Source organism: Trichoderma camerunense, assembly GCF_050948025.1.
Source record: "Trichoderma camerunense strain CBS 138272 chromosome Unknown V8C40scaffold_2, whole genome shotgun sequence".
NCBI classification, from domain to species: Eukaryota; Fungi; Ascomycota; class Sordariomycetes; order Hypocreales; family Hypocreaceae; genus Trichoderma; species Trichoderma camerunense.
The window spans coordinates 3,084,708-3,107,430 of NW_028145368.1; the positions used below are offsets into that span (position 1 = coordinate 3,084,708).

General features: G+C 50.2%; 7 protein-coding genes across 7 annotated transcripts; 5 read left to right on the plus strand and 2 right to left on the minus strand.

The window, feature by feature from the left end:
* The first annotated feature begins 5 nt into the window (after window positions 1–5).
* Window positions 6–2,928, plus strand: V8C40DRAFT_105714 (transcription factor domain-containing protein). The gene is made up of 7 exons (XM_083210721.1): window positions 6–203; window positions 371–499; window positions 743–1,522; window positions 1,591–1,687; window positions 1,749–2,002; window positions 2,066–2,433; window positions 2,494–2,928. The coding sequence occupies exons 1-7, from the start codon at window positions 190–192 to the stop codon at window positions 2,550–2,552; spliced, it is 1,701 nt and encodes a 566-aa protein (XP_083078448.1). The 5' UTR covers window positions 6–189; the 3' UTR covers window positions 2,553–2,928.
* A 103-nt stretch (window positions 2,929–3,031) lies between these two features.
* On the plus strand, window positions 3,032–4,527 carry V8C40DRAFT_234366 (putative DNA repair protein). The gene has a single exon (XM_083213599.1). The coding sequence runs from the start codon at window positions 3,064–3,066 to the stop codon at window positions 3,955–3,957; it is 894 nt and encodes a 297-aa protein (XP_083078449.1). The 5' UTR covers window positions 3,032–3,063; the 3' UTR covers window positions 3,958–4,527.
* V8C40DRAFT_234367 (uncharacterized protein) lies at window positions 3,875–4,547 on the minus strand. Its single transcript, XM_083213600.1, has one exon. It carries the CDS (start codon window positions 4,391–4,393, stop codon window positions 4,067–4,069), a length of 327 nt encoding a protein of 108 aa, XP_083078450.1. The 5' UTR covers window positions 4,394–4,547; the 3' UTR covers window positions 3,875–4,066.
* Window positions 4,548–5,421: 874 nt separating this feature from the next.
* On the minus strand, window positions 5,422–7,251 carry V8C40DRAFT_105741 (concanavalin A-like lectin/glucanase domain-containing protein). The gene is made up of 4 exons (XM_083210722.1): window positions 6,746–7,251; window positions 6,300–6,355; window positions 5,815–6,239; window positions 5,422–5,749 (listed from the first exon to the last, which is right to left on the minus strand). The coding sequence occupies exons 1-4, from the start codon at window positions 6,987–6,989 to the stop codon at window positions 5,482–5,484; spliced, it is 993 nt and encodes a 330-aa protein (XP_083078451.1). The 5' UTR covers window positions 6,990–7,251; the 3' UTR covers window positions 5,422–5,481.
* A 3,268-nt stretch (window positions 7,252–10,519) lies between these two features.
* Window positions 10,520–13,815, plus strand: V8C40DRAFT_234376 (nucleotide-diphospho-sugar transferase). Its single transcript, XM_083213601.1, has 3 exons — window positions 10,520–11,240; window positions 11,451–12,122; window positions 12,222–13,815. Exons 1-3 carry the CDS (start codon window positions 10,944–10,946, stop codon window positions 13,476–13,478), a joined length of 2,226 nt encoding a protein of 741 aa, XP_083078452.1. The 5' UTR covers window positions 10,520–10,943; the 3' UTR covers window positions 13,479–13,815.
* A 2,785-nt stretch (window positions 13,816–16,600) lies between these two features.
* Window positions 16,601–19,539, plus strand: V8C40DRAFT_234384 (uncharacterized protein). The gene is made up of 4 exons (XM_083213602.1): window positions 16,601–16,961; window positions 17,092–17,133; window positions 17,248–17,982; window positions 18,054–19,539. Exons 1-4 carry the CDS (start codon window positions 16,931–16,933, stop codon window positions 19,307–19,309), a joined length of 2,064 nt encoding a protein of 687 aa, XP_083078453.1. The 5' UTR covers window positions 16,601–16,930; the 3' UTR covers window positions 19,310–19,539.
* A 1,200-nt stretch (window positions 19,540–20,739) lies between these two features.
* Window positions 20,740–22,688, plus strand: V8C40DRAFT_282797 (uncharacterized protein; the record flags this gene model as incomplete). Its single annotated transcript, XM_083221844.1, has 3 exons — window positions 20,740–20,824; window positions 20,887–21,522; window positions 21,586–22,688. 3 exons carry the CDS (start codon window positions 20,740–20,742, stop codon window positions 22,686–22,688), a joined length of 1,824 nt encoding a protein of 607 aa, XP_083078454.1.
* Between the last annotated feature and the right edge of the window lie 35 nt (window positions 22,689–22,723).

Sequence of the window (22,723 nt, forward strand, 5' to 3'; positions counted from 1 at the left end):
TACGGAGCTGGCTCTCAAAGCTTTTGCCTTTCATCAAATGTCCTCCTAATGTAATTGTCATCCTCGCTTGTCCGAAGCGCTACACACTGAACACATACGTACACAGAAAGAGGGACAATAGAGATTCGTCAGTAAACAGAACCTCTCAACTCATCACCGGGCCTCCTCCGTCTTCCAAACCAACTGCCGATGTTTCAAGTGCTGTGAGTGGACCGGAGCTCCGTGTTAGAAAGCGTCATTCGTTCCCGCTCCGGATCTGTAGAGCTCCTGAGCGGCCGCTTGTACCTTTCCGGAGCTACGATTATCGCCATCAACCGAATCACCACGGAATTTCTTACTGACACTCTTTGCGCATTGGGCTTGCTTCTAGATTTTCCTCTTCCGATATGAGTGACAAATCTTCGCAATCCAGCCAAAAGGCTGTGCGTGCCTGCGCAGCCTGCCAAAAATACAAGCGGCGGTGCGACAAGACCTTGCCCAGCTGCTCTCTTTGCACCAGGTAACTATTCCATCTGCCTCTCATCATTTTACCTGCTTCTTCATATTTCCATGAACTTGCTACCGTCTCTCTTATACTTGTATTTTACCGGAATGCCTAGCACCTACCGGCTTCCGCTTCCCGCATACTGCTTTATTAGAGCGGCCGCCTCACCGGCCATTGACTCCGGCCCCTGCTCCGAATCAAATTTCCATTCTTGTAGAAGTCCTCATATCTCATTGGTCTATTGCTCACATATCCCAGGTTACGCAGGCCATGTGATTATTCCAATCGGCAGTCGGAGAATGAGCTGAAAACCCGAATCCAAGAGCTCGAGTCTCTTGTCGCCAACCATGTTAGTAGGCTCTCTCCCCAGCCTCAATCCACTTCGACGGCTTCCAGTCGAGACACAACCAGCTTCTCAATATCGCAGTCCCCTTGTGCGTTTTATCCGGCAGCCCTCCGCTTCCAAAAGCTGTTCCTGGATACAGACATCCAGACCCGCCCGGATGCTCCCTCGCCGCCTTCGAGTGACATGATCCCCGCCGCCGTTTGGGCCTACTTAGGGGATCAGGCTCAAAGCGCGGTCATCATGTCACAGTATTTCCAGACAATCCACAAGTGGATTCCCATCATTAGTCAAGTGCGTTTAACCTCGCTGGCTGATCTGGAACTAGGTAACCGCCCCAGAGCGGATTTCGCTTTGTTGCTCCTTGCCATGAAGCTCATCCAGAATGTGCCCGGAAGCTCGTCCAACGCAGTGAAAGATTTGCTGTACATCTGCGCAAAGGAATTTGCAGCTTCTCTGGAAATAGCAGGCGTATATACGCTGCTAAAACTTCAGGCTAATTTACTCATCTCAGTGTATGAGATGGGACACGGCATATTTCCTGCTGCCTATGTTTCAGTGGGCTGTTGTGTAACACAAGCCATGGTCCTCGGCATACATAACCGGGAAGCGCCTCAAATCTTGGAGCAGCCGCGCACTTGGATAGACTGGGAAGAGAGACAGCGGGTCTGGTGGCTGGTTGTGATTCTTGAACGGTAGCCCTCCCTTCATAGCATTTTCGATGCATATATTATCCAAGAATTACAAGGCTAATGACAAGCAGGTACATCACTTCTGTTGGGGACAACCGGCCTCTCCTATCCGCTGATCCTAAGACAACATCTCATCTCCCTGTCAATGATGACTCCTGGGATTCTGGGGTAAGTGACATCTACTGTGCTAAAAACACCAGATCAGTGAAGCTCATAACTTTGTCTACAGCAAGCCATGTACCCTGAGCGTCTGATTCTATCTTCATCAAAACATTTGTCCGCAAGCCCGTTTGCTCGTCTTGCTCAGGCCTCCCATCTCCAGGGAGAGGTTATCAAGCACTGCAATGATGACACGCGAAGCCTAGCACTCGTACAGAACGATGTCGAGGTGCTCAGCCAGGTCTTGTGGTCCTTCCTAGAGGTCATCGGCAAAGACAGGTCCAGCATGATGCACTTTTACAGCTCCGTAGGAGTTTGTCTAAGGTGAGTTCTACCGTAACCATACTTATTGAAGACAAGTCGAAAAACTAACAGAACTACTATTAGCGCACTAATGAAGTTATGCGATCATCACTCCTGCGACTCATTCGCCATTTACAACGACAGGGCCCTTGATGTGACCGAAATGGCCCTCGCTCGCGAAATAGCTCTCCGATGCCAAAGCATAATGAAGGATTGCATTTTCAAGGCCATGTCATTCATTGAAGTCCTCGGGGAAATGGTGCAAGATCAAGAGTCCATGGAGAATCTCGCTAGCTTGTCGCCCTGGTTCTTGGATAGCATCTACCAGTGCCTGGCTAATATCGTTTACCTCATGGCTACGACTCCAGCCGTAGAAGCCTCGGGATACCCGTCGCAGGTGTCTTTATGTATGGACTTGTTACGAAAGGCAAACCAGAGATGGAATGTCGCAGGTGAGTAAAAATTAGAATTGGTCATTATATGGTGTCGGCATACTGATGCAGGGAATACAGGGGCTTACCTTGAAGCTATTGACTTGATAGAGCATGAACTGAAAGTCAGTCATTATTAGGACCATCCTCTTCACCGGAACAACTCAATTCAATTCATCACGCAATAGTTAAACAGTGTATATATCATGATGATATTCTCAAATTTTGGCAAAACTGAGAGTTGGTTTTTAAACTATCGATCAGGCCTCTGATATCAGGTTGTCGCTCAGAGAACGATTGCTCTGTCGCGGCAATTCAAATGTGACGGATATAAAAGGAAGACAATGATTGGCAGGATTATCCTGGACATGGTTGCAGCTGGTCTATTGGGTTCCATCCAATGCAGGGTATTTGTATGGATGAGCACATCATACAAGAGGGACTATTGGTCAATAGTGTAGTACCAGGAGCTGGCGGAGGATTTCAGCTGCATACAATTCAGCCACAATGCTGTGTGATAAAGGCGGAGTCAAGGTTTCCTACCGAGGCAGCGGTCTTAGACATTGTGAATATATGTGCGATGCTCTCTAATTTTCTTCGTGTGATGTGTATTGAGCACTGAAGGATCAAAATTTCCGGCATGCGACAACCATGTCCAGCCGTCCTAATGCCTTGGAGCCTCTCCAGCCTATCGGCGATAATCTCTATCTCTATGAATCCTCCGGTTCTACTTCCGATGACAGTCAAGGTCCCTCTTTGATCGTTCTGTTCACTTGGCTTGGCGGAGCTACGGCCTCCAGGATCCAGAAATACCTCCTCAGCTACCGCGCCATCTGGCCTGCAGCGACAATCCTCCTCGTCACTACACGAGTATTTGAGTTTGCAGCTGCAACATCTGGTGCCATCCATGCGCGTTTAAAGCCGGCGCGCAATGCTATTCGCCGGCATGTTACCAGCAGGGTTAAAGGCAGGCCTTCTGTACTATTTCACATATTCTCCAATGGGGGGCTTCATACTGCTATCCATCTGACCCTTTCACTACGGGATACTCAAGATAGAGCCGAACCGCTTGATCTCAGACCGTATCTCAACGGCATCATAATAGACTGCTGTCCCGGACAAACAGACTATATGCACACATACAAAGGAGCCATAGTCTCTCTTCCATCTACTCTTTTGGGACAGCTACTCGGAAAGCCATTACTCTTTCTCGCCGTAACTCTCTCTACGAGTTTAACACATGCGGGGCTGGTTGCTGGCGTAAAGGACTATCGCCGCCAGCTCAATGATTCGAATGTCTTTGGGAGCTTGGCTAGACGACTTTACTTGTACGCCAAAGAAGATGTGGTGGTTGGATATAAAGATGTTGAGCTGCATATAAAGGAAGCAAAAGAGAAAGGGTACGAAGTTGATAATGTTTGCTTCTTAAACAGCAACCACTGTTCGCTGCCCCGGGGAAATGAGGAGATGTATTGGGATACCATCAGGAATTTCTGGAAGAAATCGGTGTTGAAGGGGGAAGATCAAACGCGATCTAAGTTATGATGCTTACACTACTGTTCATTTATCAACATCTATTAAGTCCGAAACTTATACACAAAGAGACGTCTACGGTCCAGAGATACCACCAAAGACACCAACAACATGCATTCATTCACCAAGCCATCCAACGATCCAACAGATCAAAATGTCGTCGCCAACCAAGCTTGGCAAACGACATACACCCGCCCAGCTTAATCATCAAACACTGACAAGTCATCAATACAAGCAAGCCAAGCAAGCCAAGTACATATCCATCAAGCCCACCTTTCCATCCGTGGGTCAACAGCACCACTTTTCTGTCACAAGTCAGGAACGAACACAAACTTATTGGATGGAAAAGGGTCTCGGTATGCGGCCAAATTGTCAGTGAAGCAAAGTAAGTACGAGTACTTCCTACATAAAGTCTCCGCTGTTTGTGGTTTCGAAACACGGGCTTCATGGACTCCGGGGTGGCCGAAAGAAAAGAGAAAAAAAGACCGTTGGTGGATAAGAAGAGTTTTTTTTTTCTTAGTCCGTGTCTATTAAGGTTGACAGCTTGTGGAATCACGGGAAGAGTAAGCTGAACAATTCCGGCTGCAAAATAGTAATAAAATAGTGTATTGTTCCCAAAAGTTGACATTATTATTGCGCTTCTTGTCTTGTCTTGAAAGTACATGTAACTACCAATATCAGTCGCTTCATTGCTTCACTTATTAAAAATTAGAGATTCGTCATCCTGGAACAACAACCAACTCCCCTCTAGCCAGGGCGCGACGATACTAGCCCGGCGACCGGCAACGCGACAGCTTGCACTAAAACATTCCTTTTCTAAAAATACAATTGCCCGATATCCATTTCTCATTGGTCAATTGCAAGGCTCCCAGGGGCGCGGTGGCGAACAGGTTAATTAAGTCATCCGCAGCTTTTACCCGAAGAGTTTTGCCATGAGAGCTGAGAGCCTCGCTCCTGAAGATCGCACTCCCCACTGACCACCGAGCTGCCGGGAAAAGCTGGTTTCAGACATGAGCGTAGTGTAAAAAAAGGAGAAAAGAAAAAATGTCACTCGAGTTCCATGATTCGTAGCTTTCCGGGCCATCATAATGCGCGTGCAAATTTAAAAAAAAAAAACGAAACATGTTCATATTATAGCCTAGCCCACCCTAACTCCAATACCCTAGACGCAATCGGCTCAAATCGCCATGCAATGCAAACTCGCCCGAGTTTCTGGGACCGCTGGGCCGCTAATCCCATCATTGCCTGTCGAGATCGAATCGGAGTAATTGCCATGCCTTGTTCGATCGATATATTGATGCTTTATTTTGCCGTGCCGTCGTCTAGGAGATTTTCCATCGCCACTGCCACAGGAGGTTGCATCGAGAGAGGGGCCTTGGCGGCGTCATTTCAGCCGGATCTGATCGTGGACGGTTAAATTTTCACCGATATATATCCCAATTAGATCGTGTCGGCAGGTCAAATGAGGTAATGATCGAGTAGGGTCCTTGGCGAGATACAGTGAAAGAGAAAAAAAAAAATCAGGTCGCTATATTATTAGGTGCTACTTGAGGCAGCTGTTTCTATATCTATCGATAGTTTTGGCACGTAAAGGGTGACCGTTTTATCCACGGAAAAGGCTTCAGAGCCTAGGGCCAGGTATCCTAGGTAGTCGCCAGACTTTGGAAGTTCGGTGGTAGTAGAGGTGAGCTTAAACAGGCTGTTGATGAGAGGAGAAATGTCTCCGTTGAACTTTTCCACCGGCGTGTTCGTGTACCATGTTAGGACGTTTTGCTCCTGTTGGTTGGTACCAGCGTAAAGGTTGCTATAAGTGGTGGCCGTCAGCAATGCATCCGCGAGGGGTTCCCGAAGTACGCAGAATACACTTACAAGTCATTGCCGTCCAGAGTCTGAGTGGAAACGGGGCCTGTGGCGAAGCCGATGGGCTGAGTAGCAGGGCCGATGGCAGCGAACCAAACCATAAGTTCGTACTTGGCTTTGGAGGGGTTTTGGGCAGCCGTCTTGTCGCTGTCGATGAACATGTCGATGGCAACGTTGGTGTTGAGGTTATCAGCTGTGAGGTCGGCGAGACTCGCGGCAACAGTAGTCTCGTTACCAATACCGTAAGACCATTGGAGGTCTACGTCAACCTTGGAGATACTGCTAATGGCCGCAGGGAATACATCGCTGTCGACCTGGATGTTGGGGAAAGCGTGAACTGGGTCATCCTCTGGTCCAGGGGGGTACTGCCAAGAAATCATAAACTGGGGAGCCGTGGTCTTTGTGGCATATGTGCCGTTGTTAAACGTGGTGACCTTGAAGTCTATCAGCAGGCGTTACACCAGGATAAGGACGCCTGGGATCCAGGTACATACATTGACACAAAGCGCTCCCGGGTCACCCGGGTTCCAGTTCCATTGATTGGGGTTCACTAGTGAGAGCAAGTGTTAGTTGAGCTTGTTGGATCACCATTTGCAACAGGGAATGGATGATGAGTATGGATAGAGAAGAGGAAGATGCAAAGTAGCAGTGGTAGATCAAAATATGATTCAGGATGCAGCAACTGGCTTTTCAAGTGATGCCTAGGATGGGAATTCAAGAAAAAAGTCATGGCGCTCTGGTGTGGCTTCATAAATGATTCGGAGACATCCAAGACCAGTCCATGGTCAGAGCCGCAGCGTCGAAACAGATAGGCCTCGCCCGAACCACATGAAATTATCGAGAACCAATGTGTACTGCCTTGGCTGCATCCATCTTGGCCATCTTGAATTGGTTGATTGCGCCACAGCACATTTCCAGGGACATTTCAGGCGGCACCTACAGGTATATTGCTGGCCCTCTGTATCAGGCGTAATTCCAAACGACTTCTGGCAGTATCTCGTTTTGGTGACACCATTCTTTGGTGGTGCCGGCGGCTTGGGAGATGGAATCGGGGGAGGCTCAGGCGCAAACAGAGGCGGCTGGCCGGTTGCTGCTCGGTGCGATTGGAGGCCGAACAAGATGCCCAAAGTGACGGCGATGGGGATGGCCAGCAGCGCCGCGTTGACGAGGATGCGGATTGTCATGGCGGCGGCGGGAAAAGCGAGAGAAGAAAGAAAAAACGAGCGTCTGTTGCCGCAAAGCTGCGGAAGTCAACGAGCGAGCGTCGTCGAGGGTCACTGAGGGCCGTCGAGAGAATTTGAGATGCTTTTGTCGAATGGATGGAGGGGGAAGCTCAACTTCTCGTGAGAGGAGAGTCAGCGATACGAGGACCTGGAGCTTTGTCCAAGGTACGGGTTACGAGGTACGAAGCGCATGTACATGTACATGTGCCGGGTGCCTGGACTCGGCTGTGCGAAGGTGTGAAGAGTACAAGCAGAGGCGTGGCCGAGCCCGTGCAAGTGCATGTACTCGTACGGTACCCGGCTACGACGCTGAATTTTGCTGGCTGCAGCAAGTACTGCACTCCGCTAGTGGACGCGGTGGGCGGGCTTTAGTGGTCTAGCGCACAGGCCGGTAACGCCTCAGCGGTTCCGCGAAGTGCTGGAACCGCCTGAAGCAGCTGTGCTAGGGGGGGAACAACGATGAGCCGCAGCTCGATTGCTCCGAAAATCCGTCTTCACGCTGGAAACAAGTGGGCGCCGCCACAAACACGATTCTAGTGCTCGATGCAGCAGCTGTATCCGTGGATCGCCGGGGATTGCGAGGGATAAGGGAGAAGAGGAAGAAAAAGTCAAAACTGGGACGGTGGAGCGTCTGTGACGGGGGATGATGCACTCGTGTCAGCCAGAGAGAGTTTCTAGGGGGGCTGAAGACGGGTGACGGACGGGCGATCTGCCATTGACATGGACGGGAGTCAAAGATGCAGTGTTACAGTTACATACGTTCACATTCACATTCACAGCAGGGCGGCAAGGCGGGTATCCGTTTGCTGTTTGATTGCTACGAGTAGGTACCCGTACGAACAGCAGATACAGTACTGTAGCACATACGAGGTTGGTCATGCATCTGTCATGTCAGGTCAGAAAAGGGGGCCGGGTGAGAGCGAAGAAAGAATAGGGAGGTAAACAAAAACAAAGCGAACAGTGCAGTGCAGTGCAGCCTCGAGTCAACAAACAGCCTGAGCAAACCGCCTCCCAGCCTCACAGCGAAGCCGATGGTGCCGGAGTTGACAACATGAATGGCGTTGAGCCCCCAGACAGGCATCGCTTTGACACCAGCCGCTTTGCCGTTATCAATGGATGTCTGACGGCCGCTACGAAAGTAGTACAAGCATCACTAGCATGTGCACATGGAACCGATTCGTGCATCAAGTCTGTCAGTTTCTGCCTGTCTACTTACAGTATGCGCCGCTGTAGTGCCGAGAGCAGCACCAACACACGCATGGAGCGCTACGGCTACGAAGCTTTTGGTGGCATCTCGGCCGTATCAACGATTGCGGCGATGCCAACCATTGAGAAGAAAACCCACCTCTGCTCCATAAAGTACGAAGTTGCCTCTCTGCCTGGTTGCTGCATGTACTTGTTGGGCACATGATCGCGGGAGAGGCTCTCACTCAGGCCATCAGGCCGGTGTCAGAGAGTCAAGGAAGAGGAGTAAAGTAATGCTACTGCTGAGTACTGCTGCTGAGTACTACTTGGTAATACTGATCTATTCTTTATTCTCTCACCTCATTCTCTTTTTCTTTGTTTTTTTCCTCCAACCACTTTTTTCCAACCACACCTCAAATCTGCTTTTTCTCAGCGCTAATCCAATCACGATCTAATCCGGTTTCCTTATCCCGATGGTGGAGACGAGGCGTGCCCCTCTTTTGTCTCTCGGAATCTTTGAAAACAAGAATCAAAGACATGCAAGGCAAGGTGGACGAGAATCACGGCGGTTCAACCATCACTTGACATCGGACTAACACCATCCCGACGTCTCAGGTCTCACCACAGGCCGATCACAGCTGCTGTGCTGAACAAAACGCTGCCGGGAGATTTTTAGTGGATGGTGGGAACGGGTACCTTGAGTAGGCATAGGATAGTCTCGTAGGCTTGGGCCAATCACGCCGGGCAGGATTGAAGTGATTGCTTATCTATTGCACCCCCTTTTGGCGTTACTGTACTGTATGGAGTACTTCGTCAGCTCGAATGTCTCTTTGTCTGTCTGTGTCTGAATCAGAAATCAGAACCCAAAAAAAAAAGGTGGCTTGGACAAAGTCGAGACAGGAGTGTGTTTTAGTGGGAATTGCGCTCAAGCATACAAACAAGGTAATGCTCGCACATGCGCCTACGCAACTTGGCATTTGCAGCTCCGCACTCTGGCTGCAAGTCAAAAACAACATTCAACGACAAGCTTCATTACATCCGACGTCAAATTGCTCTGGCTGCCTCGTGTCAATGGATATCAATTGTACTTGTACAGGTACAGCGACTACTAAGCAACAACGTGTGCCAGACAAAGGTCCAAATATAGCAGCAGTTCTCCTCTCTGCTAGGACCACTTCGTACAAGTACATGTCCCAGTACATAGTAATTCCCGGCCCACGTCACGCCACTCCGGCCTCGTATTTTATTTGGAGACCAGCAAAGAGAAACAGGACAGCCAGGACAGACAAAGAAAAAAAACGAGTAAAAAAAAAAAAAAAGAGGGTGCATGCACACTGGCCCGGCCTGTGTCAACGTTGCTTGCGTTGTGCGTTATACTGCATTGGTCGTTTCCGACCAGCCTGCAAGCCAGCCCGTTTGTCGCTAGCCTATGACGACGATTCCCTGCTCGCCTTATCCGCCCGCCAGAACACGAGAAAAAATGGTGTGAACCCTGTCTGCAGCGCGCGTATCCTGTACAAGATACGATGCGAAAACTGGAACCCCGCACGGCCCAGCTGCCGCTTGTGCACGCCCGCTGACCCAAGTACTGTGTACCTGCATCAGCTGCCAGCCCGTTTGGCGGCTCCGCAGGCTAGCAGCACCGCCTACACGCACAGGCGTTACAGGCAGCTGTCGATGGCGGGCTAGGGAGCTGCTGGAGCTTAGCGTTGGCCACTGGCAGCCCACTGGCAGCCCACTGCCACCCGCTGTTCCCGCTGAGCTGCTGCTTTCAAGGTTCGGCCTTTCAGCTGTCGTCACTCCAGTTGAACTTGGGTCTGGGCTGTTTGGCATTGGCGCTTGTACATTTGCAAGCATGATGTGAGCCAGAAAGCCGTGGATTGTGGATGTAGATGTGGAAAGCTACTAAAGTCGATACTGCGAGTATTCTCAAAGCCCAGCTTAGTAGCATCGCATCTGATGGATTAACATGTAGCTGATACAAGACTACAAGACCTTCCAAGTACTGCCTACCGTCCCCCCCACATGCACCTTTTTCTCGCTGTCTGTCCCAGCCGCACTTCGTGTCTGGTGTCAGTCAACCCACGGTAACCTCCATGAGGACCCCCTCGTATGTACTTTGCTAGCCTGACCAACCTCGTACCAGCGCTAGCTCCATCTTTCACATCTACCTAGTACCCAGAACCCGTACCTCGCGCGGTACCAGGTACTTCCTTACTTGTGCCACACCACACCACCCTCCATCTCATCCAACATTCATCTCCTTCCGCCTCGGCCTCTTCCTTTTTCACTACCTTTCTTGCTTTCTTCTCTCTCCTCTCAACCTTCGCTATTCCCCTCCTCTCCCGCTGTCATCTGCGGCGAAAATAGCTTCGCTGCTCACATTCGTTTAGTACATATAATTTTTTAGGGGAAAACCTACTCTGTCCCCTTCAGCAGCGGCCCCCGTTACACCCCCAGGATAGCTTGCGGCTTGCCCAGTGCCAGGCCTGTCTGTGCTGCTACTTTCGTTTATCTGGTGCAATCTTCAGCCTCTTTTCGATCCGGCCAAGGATACACTTTCTCCAGTTACTGCATCCATCACCGCCATTCATCATTGAGGAGCAAAGAACAAGAAAAAAGACCCTTTTGCTCCGGGCTAACCGGCTTCTCCCCTCGCTCACCCCTTTGGTAATCCGATAAGGCTCTCTCTCGCTTGTGGCCCGAGCCACATAAAACCGTTCGCCCACCATGATGAGAGGTCACCAGGAAGAGTATGAGGAGATGGTTGATATTGGCAACTTCCGGCGTCACCACCAAACCGGCTCCGACGACTCTCATCCACGATTGCTCTCTGACAACATGAGGTCCAACCGCTCCAGTGCAGCCCATCCCGACGACTTCACACCACCGCAATGGCCGCCTTCCATTGCAGGAACGGGAAGCTCTCCTTCTCTGACCTTGAGGAGCGGCGCTACAACGCCTTACGACCAGTTGTCTTCGACAAAACACTTGATATATGCCGATTCAAGATCGTCTACTCCAATGGTATTTATAACACCCTTCTCCTCTTCTCCCCTCTCCCTGATCCTCTGCTTTTGACCCAATTGTCAGAGATTGGTAGTATATAGGTACCCTGTATACTTGTGACCATGACCATGACTCTTGCCGCGAAGTCGCTGCTGACGTCCTTTACTTCCTGTTTTTCTTAAACTGCAGAACCCAAGTCACATAAGCCTGACCACTCTTCTGCCACAGAATGGCCGTTCTCCGAGCAAAGAGGTTAGCAGCGACAATGATGACCACAACGGCGTGGCCATCTTGCACGACCGAGACGATTCCGACATCTGGAAAGGCTGGAGACGATATCTCTATACTCTGACGCCCTTTCTCACCCTCCTCAACACCGGAGTGTACTTGACCTACCTTGGACTTCGCATTGCCTGCGTCATCCTGGCGCAAAAGGCATCCGGCACCACCTTTGCCGCCGCCTGGGTTTTCATTGCCGTCGAACTTGTAGTCGCCGTTCCCTCGCTCATGCACAACATCTGGACCATGTGGTCTTTGAAGAAGAGGCATAGGCCCAAGATGAGGCTGACTGGAAACGACGTGCCCACTGTCGACTGCTTTGTTACCTGCTGCGGTGAAGATGACGAGCTTGTCATGGATACGGTTCGCGGCGCCTGTGATCAAGACTACCCCATTGATCGGTTTAGGGTCATTGTTCTGGACGACGGCAAGTCTGCTGGCCTGGAGCGATCTTGCGCAATTCTCTCGCACACCTATCCCAACCTGTACTACATGGCCCGTGTCAAGATTCCTGGACAACCCCATCATTTCAAGGCCGGAAACCTCAACTATGGTCTGGATCAAGTTCATCTGTTGCCTGGCGGTGCTTCCCAATTCATGGCGGCACTGGACGCTGATATGGTGAGTTTTCTCTCTTTTTTCGTGTTAGGGGAGGAAGATGGGAGACGGAGAAAGATTACCGGTGAGCCGTCAAATTATGTGGACTAACATGTGTCGCAGATTCCTGAGAGAGATTGGCTTCGTGCTTTGCTTCCCCACGCTGTAATGGACCCCAAAATGGCCTTGGTTTGCCCTCCTCAGCTGTTCTACAACACGCCCCCCTCCGACCCTCTGGCTCAGTCTCTGGATTTCTTCGTTCACGTCATTGAGCCCATCAAGGACGCCATGGGCGTAGCATGGTGCACTGGATCCGGTTACGTCGCTAGGCGAGAGGCTTTGGAGCAGATTGGAAACTTCCCCCTGGGCTCGCTAGCTGAAGACGTGGCAACATCGACTCTCATGCTCGGTAAGGGATGGAAGACGGCCTACGTTCACGAACCTCTTCAATTTGGAACCGTTCCCGAAGATTACGGCAGCCACTTGAAGCAGCGTACTCGTTGGGCTATTGGTACCGTGGATACGTCGTTCAAGCTCAACTTTTGTCTCTGGGGTGAAAAGGTCCGCCAGATGACATTTGCCCAGCGCTTCTCCGGCTTCCTCTACGCCTCTCTTAGTCTGTACACGATCTTGCTGTCCATCTCGCTTTTTGCCATTCCCATCATTCTGATCATGGGCAAACCCCTGGTCGCCTACGCCAACGATACACAGCTTCGATGGCTCATTCGTGCCTGCTTTGCCAACACCATTGTCAACCGTCTCTGCGAGTTTGTTCTCTTCATTCCCGCCGGCTATCACACTGGCCAGCGAGGCTCTCGTTATCAACTTTGGATGTCGCCTTACATTGCTCTCTGCATCATTCGAGCATTCGCCCTGCCAAAATGGCTCGGCGGAGAAGCACAGGCTTTCAAGCCCACCGGTTCGCTCTCTTCGGCCCTTAATGAGCGTGATCCCAAGCTCAAGAAGAACATGTTCCGTCGTCTGTGGACCATCCTCATCAACTATATGGCCCTCTTCCACCTCGCATTCGTTTATCTGACACTGGTTGCCGTATGCCTTGTTTCGTACCGCTGCTTCTTCCAGGAGAGCAACCGCGTCAGGGACATCCTCCTCTGCCTGGTGACTCACGCCTTCTGGCCGCCTCTGACGTTCATCTTCATCTGCAGCTCCCTTTGGACCCCGGTCGCCTACGCCATTGACCCTCCCCAGATGCCCGACCGAGAGGATCTTCTTGTTCGCGACCCCGAAACCAAGGTCGCGCACCCGACAACCCAGAGCAAAAAGATTGCCTTTGGTGGCCAGGCCGCTTGGTTCGAGTTCGAATACACCTTTTCGACACTGTATACATGTCTTATATTTGTCGCATCTTTCCTTTTCTAAACGCATTACTGTGGAAAGGTTTCAGGGACACACGTACATTCAACCGTGTCTCGGGCTCCACGACATTGGAGTAGGGTTCTAATGTGAATGCGAGGGATGTTTGATGGCAGCAGAGCATTACGATGAGCACCGGCTGGGTTCCACGGGATATTTTGTTATTTTTTCTAGATGTTGAAAGGCGCAAGGGATATGTATGAACATAGAGACACACGTGAATATTTTGACTTGAAAGGTAATTAAGCAGCATGCTCGACACAGTCGAGTCTATTGCAACTATAGATTAATACGGCGCAATCCGCCATGTATCTAGCGAACCAATGAACAACACATTCATTGCAATATTCTTTTCCATATTCGTTCGTACAAATCAAGAGTGAGACTACAGTAGTGTGGTGGTCCAGGCCAGCCAGAGGCTCGGGATATTCGGCTCGGAACAAGTACCCTTTGTTTAACCTTGATACAAGTTGACACGCATAATAATGTCCGTCTACTGTGCAGCTTAACAAGAACAGCAAAGCTTAGCCATGGTCCACCTATGCTCCAGCGGACGGACAAGGCATGGCCGGGTACGGGATAGGGGGTGATGATGGAGGCGGCTGAGTCTAATGGAAGGTCATTACGAGCCCGGCCTAGGCGTCTAACGTGCCCCAGATCGTGTCAGATTTGGGCGAGCCATAACGCGTGGCTACCAAGTTTCCAAGGTAAATGGCTGAAAATGGGTGGAAGCTTATTTCTTGTTTCCGTGGGTGGACTCATTCTGACGTTCGTGATGGGCGGGTTTTTTCCATTTTGAAGTGGAGCGAGCCTGGCTTCGTACGGAGGACTCCGAGGAACTTGCTTGGGGTTTTTTTGTGTTGAAGAAGATTACAGATCAATACGATATTCTGAGGGAAAATAGGGGATACGGGATGGGAACCTGAGGGTCACAGTTACGAGTACTCCGTACGGGTACTATTAAATCGGGGTCTGCGAGAACATGGGAAGAAGACGCAGAATCGCTCGTCTATACATGGGTATTATGGGCTTTTTGGCTTGCTGTGGAAATAATTGGTTGCAGGAATACTGAGAGCGCCATTTGAACTCTTTTTGTGTGTTCTGGAACCTTGGCGGAGCGCCGAGTTACCGTTTTCGGTGGGAGCGAGTTGACGTGCGGGGAGGAGGTGAACTTTGAATGCTTGACGTGAGAAGGGTTCGGTAAAAGATACTTCGTGTCTGTTCCTTGCTTTTTTCCTTTTCTTTTTGGATGGAATGTATGTATTGCACTTATTGTACGGGGTGGGGGATAACGGAAGGGGAGCATGTTCACGGTGGTTTAGAAACGGATTGCGCGGCGAGTGGATTCACAAAACGCAAAATCTCCATGGATGGGCCTTTTTGTTGGTGATGAATACGGAACACCTTACTTGCACTGTCCTCGTACACGACCGGATAGTTAACCCTGTCCGATATTTTGTCTATCCCTTGCGCCCGGGCGGAGACCAAGATGGATCGTATAATCGGCCCAGATCCAAATATAGACAAACAGACGAAACACACGCCCTACGCTCCCCGAATTCACCGCTGCCCGGGTGCTGACATGAACAGTAATGGGCGTTTTTTTTTTTTCAACAAAAAACACGCAGCGAATCCCCAATGCATGCGACGGTGCTCCCGGCTGGTCGGCTTAGGCGGCTTGTCATCACCTTCCAGATCTGTACGAGCACGACTTGTTGTGACCCCCGCTTCGCTGTTTGTCTTTGCTCGTTACATGTCCGAGTTACCGTGCAGACAAACAGGTTATGAGGAAGCATGCTAGTAAGGTAAATTTTTGGAGGAGGGGGATTGTGACTGGTTACAAATTTATAAACGAGAATTGCCGAGCAAATCAAGGATGGAGGACCGGATTGGAGCGGAAGGGAAAAGCGAGCAAAAGGCTTCGAAGGGGGCCACGGGATCTTTTCCCTTGGGATGGACGAGACGTTTGGTTACATTCTGGTTGACGGGGTGATCTGTGGGATTTGAGCTGTTTGTGTGCAAGTGACAAGATTCTTTTTGGGAGGTTGGGCAGCATGTACGAGGTATGTAAGAGCGCCTTTGTTGGCGTTGCTGCGATAATGCTAATGCGAATGGATGGTTTTGGGGGCGCCGAATGTATGTCAGGCTTGTCTTGATGCTCCGCTTTCCCCGCATCTTTGTCTTTTCGGGCATATTGAACGAAAGCCCGATTTTGTTGATGGAAGGATTGACTCTATTCTGTATTGGGATGTGGGATGTTGAGAATGGAAAGGCTGGGGATGGGGTTGTGTACTTTGAATGTGCATGTGCGAATGGAGTAGATGGTGTTAATATGGCATTTATCGTGATGACTTCTTTAGCTGCAGGGTAAGTATGTGTAGATGGGCCTCGGATATGAGATGGAGATGGAGATGGAGATGTGAATCTGGGGTCATGGCCATGACGTAGCGTCAAAGATTAAACCTTCCAAAATGGCATCTCTGGCTGCGATGGTGCCATTCAGTTTGCAAGAAATTAGGGACCGCAAGTTGAATATAGGCATTCATGGTGAGAATAAGTTTAGTTCTTGTACAAGTATGCTGGTCATTTGTCGATTCCCTCTTTTTATTTTTGCAAATCACTTTGGGTGCCATCTGATTCGGAATCCAATCTTGCCAGCAGCTTAAACAGAATCTCTCTTGCTGGCCGACTGAGTTTGGCTTCCCCAGCCATGAAATGCAATCGCTTCTAGAACCTTGGGGAGCTAGCAAATGGAAAATGCTTCCATTCGTCAGCTGCTGTGTCCAGTCCCGAAGAGTGAGAGCACATGCAGCCCTGGATGAATTAGATTGTGATGCTAATGCCGTCTTGCACCCCAAAAGCAAAGCCCTACCTCAGCTAGTGTCTTTGTAATTGTATGTTAACAATGCATTTGATGGCACGACGTCGCTCGCCATGTGATGAATCTGTCATGTCCTCAGCAGATCATCATCAATAGCCCAGAGACCAGCAGATCTACACACAATTAACCGCCTTTCGGGCACTCACAGACACACGCTATTGGCCCCAGCCAGCGCCTAGCCTCCCTGCTTTAGGCTCCTCGGCGGCGTCTCAGGACCCCAAGAAACCCCGCGGCTCAGTCGCACAGGAGACACGATGTCACCACCATCCCTTTGCCTGTACGTCTCGAGACTCCAGTCGCCAATCACAACGTCTGGCGGCCTGGATTGTCACGGGGACGCAGCCTGCTGACGGCAAGGAACATTCTGCCTTTTGATTGCTGTCTCAAGGCGCCGAGGGGAGGAGAGGACAAGAGGGCGGCAAAAGAGGGAACAGAGACCCAAAAGGAAGCCGGGTTGCTGCGAGAGTGGAGGAGGTGGAATCAATCTGCAACAACAGACAGACAGACAGACAGAGGGCAGCGGAAAGCGTATTACGTGAGGGAGGAAATACGACTTAAGATAAAAGAATAAGGAACGATGGAGATGCGTATGGATTCTGGATGGGACTGTAAGGAGCAACTCCCGATCCCCTCTTCTCTTCTCTTCAAGATCTCAGTTGCTTGTCTGCTTTGCTTCTCGTTCAAGTAGCGAGGCTGAGATTTTGGACATGTTGAACATAAAGTTGACTCTTGCTTTAGCAGCAGCGCAGATACCGCTTGCCGGTGCTGCCACACCAACTCGTGAGCCTTCCCGCGTGTCTCTCCCGCTTCTCTCCTCTTCTCTTTTACTCTGCCGAGAGCGAAGATGAGCTATGCTTGTTCTCGATCATGTTGCTTATTTCACTTGTTAAACAGTTCGGCCATGGACATTTGCCCCGTTGCCACTTGGATCAGTTAAACCTGGGGGATGGCTGCTAGGCGAGATGATCGCCATGGCGAATGGCATGGCAGGCCATGAGCACGATTTCTACGTCTACGTCAGCGAGTCCAGCTGGCTCAACACGCCGGGCACGGGCGGGACCGAGTACAGCTCCTTGAACGAGGGGCTGCCGTACTGGTTCAACGGACTCGTGCCGCTGGCATATCAACTCGACGACGACAGACTCAAGGCGCAGGTCCAGGAAGTTGCGGACACCGTCTTGGGATTCCAGGCCACTGATGGATGGATCGGGCCAGAGGTGGGTGATGCCAGAAACTTTTGGGCTCGTACTCCCTTCTTCCTTGGCTTGACGCAGCTTGTCGAAGCGGATAGCTCGTGGGAGACTCGAGTCATAACGGCGCTCCGGCGCTTCATGACGTTGGCCAACAAGATGCTCCGCAACAACAGCCAGGGATTTGCAAGCTGCCCTGGAAACGTCGACTGCACTTGGGGGCAGGCGCGCGTGCACGATCTCATCATCACTATCCAGTGGATGCTAGAAAAATACCCATCCGACCAGGATTCACTATTGTGGGACAATATGAATCTGTTTTACTCTCAGACGAACTACAAGTGGGCAGATTGGTATACCGAGGGCGTATTCCAGGAGGTGGTGAACCCTAATAATGCCTCCAACTTTCCATATATCCACGGAGTCAATGTCGGTCAAGGTACGTTGTTGTTCTCACAGCGCTTATACCCCCATTGAGCGAGCCACACTTATAACCAACCATATGCACAGGCTTAAAGGCATCTACTGTCATCTACAGAGTAACAGGCGACGATGATATGATTACCAAAAGCCAGAATGCCGTCGAATGGACCTTTCAGTATCACGGCTCAGCTTCTGGATCCATCCTTGCCGACGAGAGGGAGCGCGACTTGGCCCCTTACATCGGAAGCGAGCTTTGCACAGCCGTTGAGACATCTTACTCACTAGCCTACATGTATCAGGTCCTTGGGTATAACTCATATGCCGATCGTGCTGAGAGGACCATTTTCAACGCGTTTCCCGTGATGATGACTGGCGATAAATGGTCTCACCAATACATGGACCAGCCGAATCAACCGTCTGCCCTCAATATCATCAGGAGCGATGGTAGTGTGCCGCAGGTCTTTACGACGGCAAATAGTGGCGTGGCCACAACATTTGGCATGGAGCCTCTGTATCCCTGCTGCACGGTGAATCATCCTCAAGGATATCCAAAGTTTGTGTCCAATAGCTGGGTGTCGCACGCGGGTGGCCTGGCGCATGCTCTTCTTGGTCCATCGACAGTGAAGACGGTTGTCAACGGAGGTTCGGTCACAATTACATGCGACACAAACTATCCCTTCAGCAACGTTCTCAGGTACTCCATCAATGCGGACAAGGCTTTCACTCTATATCTGCGCGCGCCCGAGTGGTCCAATAACCGGATGTCTACCGTGTCTCAGTCTGGCGCGTCTTCGTCTCGCCTCACCCTTGATGCCGATCCGACGACAGGCATGACCAAGATCTTTGTCAACCCCGGAAAGACTACCATCACATACATCATCGTTGCCGGAGTAAGGACGGAACAAAGGCCAAACAACAGTGTTGCCGTCTTTTATGGCAACTTGCTTTATGCGTTAGATGTTGGCTTCTCCCAGACTTCGTCTCTGCCACACGCATATTATGATCCCAGTGGCCCTGGAATCTCTGGACTGCCCTTCTCTCAGCTGCGAGATTACTACGTCAATAGTACTAAACCGTGGAACGTCGCAATCGATCCCTCCACAATTCAGTATCATGGCGTGAGCAGCAACGCTACACTCCCGGATCCCATTTTTGAGCAGGGCGCGCCGCCGAACTACATGACTGTCGATGGTTGCCAAATCAACTGGCCGCTGTATCTTGGAGTGACGCCTGACGTGCCGCCTCTTAACAGGAAATGTATCGGAGCGAGGAAGTCGTATAAGCTGGTGCCGTATGGAGGAGCAAAGGTGCACATGTCGGATTTACCAACAGTCAAGTTTTAAGCATTAGAATGCGAGGGTCGTGAGATGATATACGATGAGATGAGATAGAGAGTGTCGTCGAATTCTTCCATTGCTTGTATATATGGAATGAGTCGATGGCCTGGCTGATAAACAGGGAACAGGGAGCGTCTGTGGCGAACATGACGGTGAACATGAGGGACTTTGCTAGTATTTCTGTTTGTTAATTCTCTTTTTATTCTTTAAATACCATGCTGTTCTTGATTCACAAATCATGTGCTGGTCACTCTTTCGGTGCTGCATCTGGATTTGCCGACAAAGGGCATTCGCTTCGGTCTACGGCTTCTGGAGTGGGCATGGTATTGTTGACCGTAAAATTCGTTGTTGTTGTGTACATCCGCCATGGACTCCTTTCATTTTGAGCTTTCTTGTAAGACCAAGAAACCAAGAGCAGAGCTCGAACTTTGGCATTTGACGACTTTGTCTGAAGAAACTTGGCGACTCTGTCTGAAGGACGTTGCGACAAACGCGACCTGTCTGAACGGTGGAATGCATCGACTATATCGAGCGAAAAAATACTGGATATAATAGGCCCTTGACGAATAAGAGGCAGATAGGTTTGCGGTGAGAGACCATATAATGCCGCGTTGTTTGGGTGATGCAATACTTCAATTAGTACGACCGAGGTGTTGGTTATCGGCGAGACCGACAACTTTCAACGTTTCGCTTCCAGTCTTTCTGAGCCATTTCTCTGCGGACCGCTTGTTTCAGTTCTTGATATCGTCGAATATCAGAAATACGCAATGCCGTTTAAGAGGGGCTTATTGGGTCATTGCGCATCCTAGAGAATTTTTTTTTTTTTGCGGATGTTTGGGTTGTTTTCTCCTTATCAAGGTCCAGTGAAACAAGGTCGTTGCCGCGGGGAGAGCTGGGGATGGGATAGCATCACCTCGGTTATGGTCAAGTTAGCCAATCAGGATTCTGAGCTCATCAGGATGCTCTTGATAGGATGTGCGCTATGAACACTGTCCGAGATCCACATAGCGAGGCTCGGTAATGGTCTTCCCTGTTCTGGTGAATTGCCTAATTCGATTCAGGAGCTCCGGAACTTCGGCCGGTCGCTAGAAGTCGCCGGCCATAGGGCATGCCGAGCGGAAGTGCCAAGGCGTCTCCGTCCGATGCCTCGCCCAGCTGTTGTGATGCAATATGCGGCGGGACTAAGAGAGAAGTAGCGGAAACTAGAGTCCTGTGATGTAATTTGAGTGAAGTGCGTGTTTTCTTTCTAGAGTTATTTAAGTCTGAGAATGTCTCTCTTTGGTATCAATCCGCCACACTCATCAGGAACTCATCAACACATCCATCTTAACTCAACGATCTAAAGCTTTCAACAATTCCAACAACTCAAAGCATTCAACAATTCAAAACATCCAACCAGTCAAAGCATTCAAAGTTCTCATAAACTCTACGACACAATGGGCAGTGCGTGGCAGCCTCCTCTGAACTACCTCACTAGACCCGTTACCGTTCTAGGTGCCGGTGTTCTTGGTCGTAGGATAGGTAAGCAATTCTTGTGACAACACATGTATTAAGATAGAGGCAAATACTAACAACTTGCGCAGCATGTATTTGGGCATCAGCAGGATACAATGTCAAGATTCGGGATCCCAGCGCACAGCAACGTGCCGATGGTGTTGCATACGTTGAGGAAAACGTGGCTTCATACGCCCAGAAGACCGGAAAGACTCCTGGAAAGGCAGAGGCATTTGAAGATATGCAAGCCGCTGTCTCTGATGCATGGCTTGTCATCGAAGCTGTCCCAGAAAAGATCCAGTTGAAGATTGATACCTTTGCTGAGCTCGACATTCTCACACCTACCGACTGCATCCTCGCCTCAAATTCATCCTCTTACAAATCGTCCGAAATGCTGGAGAAGGTGTGTGATGCTAGGAAGACTCAGATCTTGAATATGCATTACTATATGCCTCCCGAATGCATGATCGTGGAACTTATGACAGACGGTCATACGAACCCCGAAATTTTCCCATTCATGGTCGAAAGGTCACGAGAGGCAGCGACATTACCGTATGTCGCAAGGAAAGAGTCCACAGGCTTCATCTTCAATCGTCTCTGGGCCGCTATTAAACGCGAGGCTTTGACCATCATGGCCCAAGGGGTCTCTGTTCCGGAGGAGATTGACTCCATGTGGACGGAGATGTTCATCAAAGGTGGCATGGCGCCTTGCCGAGCCATGGACAGTAAGTATTTTTCGCGCTTAAAATTAGTGGAAGCGGTCAGTTGACTAACGAATAATTCCTCAGATGTTGGCCTTGATACGGTGGCTTTCATTGAGAACCACTATATCGCAGAGCGTGGCTTGTCCCCTGAGTATACTGTCAATTATTTACAGAGCAACTTCTTGGATAATGGGAAACTAGGGGCTAAATCCGCCAACGGTGGTCTCTATCCTCCTAAAACCGTCGCCACTAACGGTACCTCGAATGCGCCTAAAATGCTCGTTCTGGATGTTGGTCTTTCTGCTGCTGCACCCAGCATGAGCTCGGGTGAAGTTCTTCAGTTTAGCCCAGGTGAAAAGAAGCCACACGTTTTGGTTAAGGGTCAAGCATTGCCTGACGGCATCGATATTGACCGTCTAAGTGGCCGTATCTTCTGGTCTAATATGGGCGTTCCGGGCAAGACTGATGGAGCCATTTACTCTGCCAATGCTGATGGAAGTGACATTCGCACTCTTGTGGCTCCCGGCACTATCAACACTCCCAAGCAGCTGATCGTCGAAAGTTCGGCCAAGAAGATCTATTTCAGCGATCGTGAGGGCCTTTCCGTTTACCGCTGCAACTTTGATGGTTCCAATCTGGAGCTATTGATCCAGAATGGCGATCTCGAGAACCAAGAGCATAGACAAGATGTGTCCAGATGGTGTGTCGGTGTCACTGTAGCCCCTAAGCTGGGCAAGTTTTATTGGAGCCAGAAGGGTCCCTCAAAGGGCAGCCAAGGCCGGATTTTCTGCGCCAATATTGAAACCCCCGCAGGCCAGACGGCCCAAACAAGAGATGATATCAGGTGTCTTTTGAAGGATCTTCCCGAGGCAATTGACCTTGAGGTGGATGAAGAGACCAACACTCTCTACTGGACTGATCGCGGTGAAATTCCCTTTGGTAACTCATTGAACAAGGTTCAACTGGATGAGTTTGGCCTCACAGAAAAGTCTCTCTCTTTTGGAGATTATGAGGTGCTTACCAGGCATCTCAAGGAGGCTATTGGCCTGAAGCTGGATACCAATAATGGTCACATCTACATGACTGATCTCGGAGGCAACATTTACCAGTGCGATCTTGACGGCAAGAACAAGAGTGTTATCTACTCGGATGATTACCGAGCTTTCACTGGAATCACTCTGTTGTGAGTGGAGGGTTTCCTGGTCTGGCTTCGTTCAGTCAG